The sequence below is a fragment of the Cicer arietinum genome, unplaced genomic scaffold, assembly GCF_000331145.2.
Source record: "Cicer arietinum cultivar CDC Frontier isolate Library 1 unplaced genomic scaffold, Cicar.CDCFrontier_v2.0 Ca_scaffold_5899_v2.0, whole genome shotgun sequence".
In the NCBI taxonomy this organism is placed as follows: Eukaryota; Viridiplantae; Streptophyta; class Magnoliopsida; order Fabales; family Fabaceae; genus Cicer; species Cicer arietinum.
Window position 1 is genome coordinate 1 of NW_027339546.1, and position 5,174 is coordinate 5,174.

At 33.3% G+C, this 5,174-nt stretch overlaps 1 protein-coding gene across 2 annotated transcripts; it reads left to right on the forward strand.

The window, feature by feature from the left end:
• The first annotated feature begins 6 nt into the window (after positions 1 to 6).
• LOC101498839 (probable LRR receptor-like serine/threonine-protein kinase At1g56130) lies at positions 7 to 4,868 on the forward strand. Of its 2 annotated transcripts, XM_073364776.1 has the most exons (9): positions 7 to 39; positions 766 to 1,142; positions 1,786 to 1,984; positions 2,096 to 2,254; positions 2,544 to 2,662; positions 2,791 to 3,001; positions 3,106 to 3,334; positions 3,459 to 3,609; positions 4,256 to 4,868. In XM_073364776.1, exons 2-9 carry the CDS (start codon positions 831 to 833, stop codon positions 4,637 to 4,639), a joined length of 1,764 nt encoding a protein of 587 aa, XP_073220877.1. In that variant the 5' UTR covers positions 7 to 39; positions 766 to 830; the 3' UTR covers positions 4,640 to 4,868. The 2 variants fall into 2 exon arrangements, with proteins under 2 accessions (XP_073220877.1, XP_073220878.1); XM_073364777.1 differs by lacking the exon at positions 2,096 to 2,254.
• The last annotated feature ends 306 nt before the right edge of the window (positions 4,869 to 5,174 follow it).

The window sequence follows — 5,174 nt, forward strand, 5'->3', positions numbered from 1 at the left end:
TTCAGAAAATTTTTCCATGCAGTCGTGGCATTGGAAGATGTAAGTTTCACTATAAGCTAGTTTTTCTTGTGAGACAATGAAAATAATAAGAAAGTATAATCTCAAATTAGTTGTTAGAATGATGATCATGCAAATTATTATTGTTTCTAACATTTGTAACTTAAGGATCAAAATAGAAAAAAAAACTTATGCAGTCAAAGTAAAACGTAAAAGTAAATTAAGGGACTGAAAGGGTAATTTATGTTGCTGTATAGATTCCTACAATTTAACATTATCGTTATTAATACTGTAATTTGTAAATTAGGTTTTGAACTCTAATGAGGCAATTTTGATGTGCCTTCTCGTTCAGTTTTACTATTGTAGTTGTAGAAGAAACTAATTACTTGCCAGAAGATTTTCCTAATTATTAGTGTTTTATTACATTCATTTGCCTATATTAATTATTTTTTATAACTCTTCTGTCTATATGCTTAGGTGTATATAACTGTTGATTGTATGCTAGAATTATGATACAAACTGTAATTATACTAAAAAATAAGATTGATTTTGAGGAGAAAATCTCGTTTACTAGGAAAAAATTACTACTCACGAAACAGAAATACAACTAGTAAGAGTAGCATAAATACTGAAAATACATAAACCAATGATAAAGAAAACAATTTGTGCTTAAACAGAACTCTTCCTACTATGGCCTTGACATTTATTTGACAAGTCAGATTCTAACCGAGTTTTTTACCATCGATTAATCTCTTACCTGGGACGCAGATTCTGACTTTGCAATCAAGTGCGGCGGTCCGCAAACTAGATCTACAGATGGAACTATATATCAAATGGAAAATGAGACACTTGGTCCTGCTACATACTTTGTTACTGATACAAATAGATGGGCTGTTAGTAATGTTGGAATATTTACCGGGAGCAACAATCCTCTGTTCAAAAGTTTTGTGTCTAATCAATTCACCGGTACATTGAATCCAGAGCTCTTCCAAACTGCTCGGCTCTCTGCATCATCATTAAGATATTATGGTCTCGGGCTAGAAAATGGTTTTTACAACATTACCCTCCAATTCGCGGAAACAGCAATTTTGGATTCTACTACATGGAAAAGCCTCGGCAGACGGGTCTTTGATATTTATATCCAGGTATTTGAGTTGTTGACGTCTCATAATAACTAGAGATATAATCAAAGCAGTGCTTACGTGGTTATGAGAATCCTCAGCTGTTGGGATCTAGGTTGTGTGCAATAACAACCCCATGACTGCCAGTCAACTACACTGAACTAACTGATCAAGATCGGACCTTCTAGATTTTAATGCAAATTTTCTAGATTAAAAAATCAAAATATGAAATGAAATCTAGATCATATTCATGTTGTATCTTGATCGGACGATCCAAATGTGGTTGACAGGATGCAGTGTGACTCCACTAAATCCAAATCCAACCTTTTGAGGTAGCTTTCGTGGTTAAGTGTCCCTCAGTATAATGTTAAAATTTTATTTTGGAGCATCTTTCTAATTTCCTTAGTAAGCTGTCGTTTAGAGAATTGTTTCAACATGGTAAAGCTGTTCAAAACCTTCAAACACAAAAGTTACTAATGTTTTACACCAAGTTCCAAATTAGAATCAGACATTATATATGATAAAGTGGTCATAAAAATAAGGTGCCTTCGATAATTTTATATCATCTACCACGTTCATATTTTGTGTGTTGTAATCTACACTCTACCATCATTCAAGGCCAAAAAGACATGATTGAAACCCACTATTATCTTTTCTAATATTTCAGGGGACCCTTGTTTTGAAAGATTTTGACATACAAAGAGAAGCTGGAGGCATCTCTTACAAAGCCGTCCAAAAGCATTTTAGGTTTCAAGTGAAAGAAAATTATCTCGAGATCCATCTTTTTTGGGCCGGAAAGGGGACTTGTTGTATACCTGGCCAAGGTACTTATGGACCATTGATTCAAGCCATCAGTGCTTCTCCAGGTAAAACTTCAAAAATAAAAATATGTAGTTCAAATGTTCATTAACTGTCTTATTAAAGCATATAATCTTTTATCTAGAATTTTTTTTAAGTTTGTAATTTAATTGGTATAGATTTCGTACCTACCGTTAGTAACAAACCTCCAAGCAGTAAAAATAATAAAGCTGGTCTAATAATTGGAATTGTTGCTGGTGTTGGAGTTGTATGCTTTCTTGTGGTTTTTGCCATTTTCTATATCATTCGGAGAAGAAGACTCTATGATGAAGATGAAGGTAATAAATTTTTATCACTTCACTGTATAGTATTGTTACATGATTAATTGAATTGTATGTTTTCTTGCATATTTGTAGATGTTATTGTTGACTAAGCAGCATAGTGTATATCTTTGCATAATGATTCTTTTTAGATCTTTTATAGAACACAGCTATATGTTTAGGTGTTTGTAGTCGAAAGAAATGATGGTCCTATACATTCTTGACAATAATTGTCTTTTTCTACTGTTTGATTTGTTATCTTAATCCATAACATTCTAAACTATGATATTGTGACTAATTTTTGCAGAGCTTTTAGGCATTGATACGATGCCAAACACTTTTAGCTACAACGAGTTAAAAAATGCTACAAGTGACTTCAATCGCGACAATAAGCTTGGAGAGGGAGGTTTTGGACCTGTTTATAAGGTGAATATTTGGTGTCTCTGTATTAGAATAGCATGCTACTGCAGGTTATCATTGTTAATACTGATTCAAATAACACTCAAATAAACTACTAAATCCATTCATAAAGGGAATATCTTCAATTCTTATAGGGGACACTTAACGATGGAAGAGTTGTTGCTGTGAAACAATTATCCATAGGATCCCATCAAGGAAAGAGCCAATTTATTGCTGAGATTGCTACCATATCTGCTGTGCAACACCGTAATCTTGTCAAATTATACGGATGTTGTATTGAAGGGAGTAAAAGACTTCTTGTTTATGAATATCTAGAAAATAAGAGTCTTGATCAAGCATTGTTTGGTATGATAATATGATAATTTTCTTCAAAATGTATATATGAATGCTTATATACTTTTTTGTTTCTCTTGTTTATAATTAAAAAGATTGTTGGCTTGTTTTGGCAGGAAATATTTTATTTCTCAATTGGTCAACCCGCTATGATATTTGTATGGGTGTTGCAAGAGGTTTGACATATTTACATGAGGAGTCACGGCTTCGAATTGTGCACCGTGATGTGAAAGCTAGTAATATTCTACTCGATTATGAGCTTGTTCCAAAAATATCTGACTTTGGGTTGGCCAAATTATATGATGATAAAAAAACTCATATAAGCACTCGTGTTGCTGGGACAATGTAAGTCATTAACACTTGATCATCTTTTGTTACTTTCATGATTTATAAATATTTTATTTTATTTGTGTATATTATGTTTCAAATTACATTAAACCGTTGATGAACTCTAAATCTCGTGATGAAGTGGATATCTTGCACCGGAGTATGCCATGCGTGGACACCTCACAGAGAAAGCAGATGTTTTTTCCTTTGGTGTTGTTACTCTTGAGTTAGTTAGTGGGAGGCCAAATTCTGATTCAAGTTTGGAAGGAGAAAAGATATATCTTCTAGAATGGGTATGCATTCTGCTTCCTGCTTCCTTTGAATTTTTGAATTTCAGAAAAATCTGAAGAAATATTTCTTCTCTTAATAACCCTATTATTTATCATAAGAAAAACAATATTTTAGAATTGTAAAATTATAATCCATAATTCAAACACTTCCGCTTCCACTTTTTTTATGAGGTTCCTTTTCCACTCTGATATTGCAACCAACGAGTTTGAATATAATCTCAATCATGGTTATTTAAACAAGATAATATTGACAATGGTATAAATTATTCAATTTCTAATTTTGCAAAAGATCCTTTCAAAGAGGTGGGAGCCTTTATTTATAGGTTGATTATACAATGGATAGGATCCAAAAGCACTACCTAACAACTAACCACCTAACTATAAAACAGTAACTACTAACCATAAAACAGAAACATCATTATTTTCTATTGTTTGTCCTGTGATAAACCACTAAAGGTTTATTGGTATTTACATCTGCATTATTCCTATCACATTGTCACCATGTTATGAAAACTAAGTAGGGGTTTTGACGTCCTCATTTGACAAATAGTACACAACATACCTTCAACTTGTGCATTGAATATTCAAACTATTTCAACTGTTTATCACTTTTAGATACATAGCTTAATGTTATTGGTGCTGTGTTTAGGCTTGGCAACTTCATGAAAAGAATCGCATAAATGATTTGGTAGATCCTAAACTATCAGAATACAACAAAGAAGAAGTCGAACGCCTTGTGGGAATAGCACTTTTGTGCACTCAAACATCACCAACTTTACGACCGTCCATGTCACGTGTGGTGGCAATGCTTTCTGGAGATATTGAAGTGAGCACTGTAACATCGAGGCCTGGATACTTGACTGACTGGAAATTTGACGATGTGAGCAGCTTCATGACTGACGTTTCAATATTGGGATTAGATACAAGTAATTACAATTCAACAGCAAGTACCACCTTAATTGCTGGTGCAGACAATTCACCAAATGATCCTTCTAAATCCATCCTTCATGAGACTCTTGGAGATGGAAGGTAAAAATTTGTGTTTTCTTCTGTGATGTTGACCAATTTTACAAACAGTGATAATGCACGGCTCCAAAATGTTGTTCTAATCTTTTGCTTTTACTTATTCCTTTCTTCTTCGCCTTTTGTTGTAAACTAAATGCTACATGTATTTTTAATTCTTTGACATTCCAATTGTTGAGTATAAATATCTACTCCGATCCAATTGTAAAAAAACAAGCAGTCTGGTGTTTTCTAAACTACTTACTAATGTGATGGAAACTGCTAACATAATGTTGAAGAGTAAAGCAACGTTTTAGGTCTATGGCAACACGAAAAAACTTCTGTTAAATGAGAAAAAAGCCGTTGCCTTTATAACAATTTCGTAGCCGTGGTAAATTAAGGGCATTGCCTATTCCTTCTACCGGCAACAATTTTACTATGCATAGACAACAAAAAACAAAAACCATAGACTCTAAATACTCTTTGATAGTGCATAGAAAGTATGGTTTTTAATAAAGTTCCACAACAACCCAGTTTTAGACCGTAGACTCTAAAAACCAATTTCC

What these genes read in the sequence shown, in the direction of transcription:
- LOC101498839 (XM_073364776.1), top strand. Translation starts at nt 831, where the DNA reads ATGGAAAATGAGACACTTGGTCCTGCTACATACTTTGTTACTGATACA. An exon ending in TCTTTGATATTTATATCCAG is followed by an intron (nt 1,143 to 1,785) that starts GTATTTGAGTTG and finishes CTAATATTTCAG; the next exon opens with GGGACCCTTGTTTTGAAAGA. An exon ending in GTTTTGGACCTGTTTATAAG is followed by an intron (nt 2,663 to 2,790) that starts GTGAATATTTGG and finishes CAATTCTTATAG; the next exon opens with GGGACACTTAACGATGGAAG.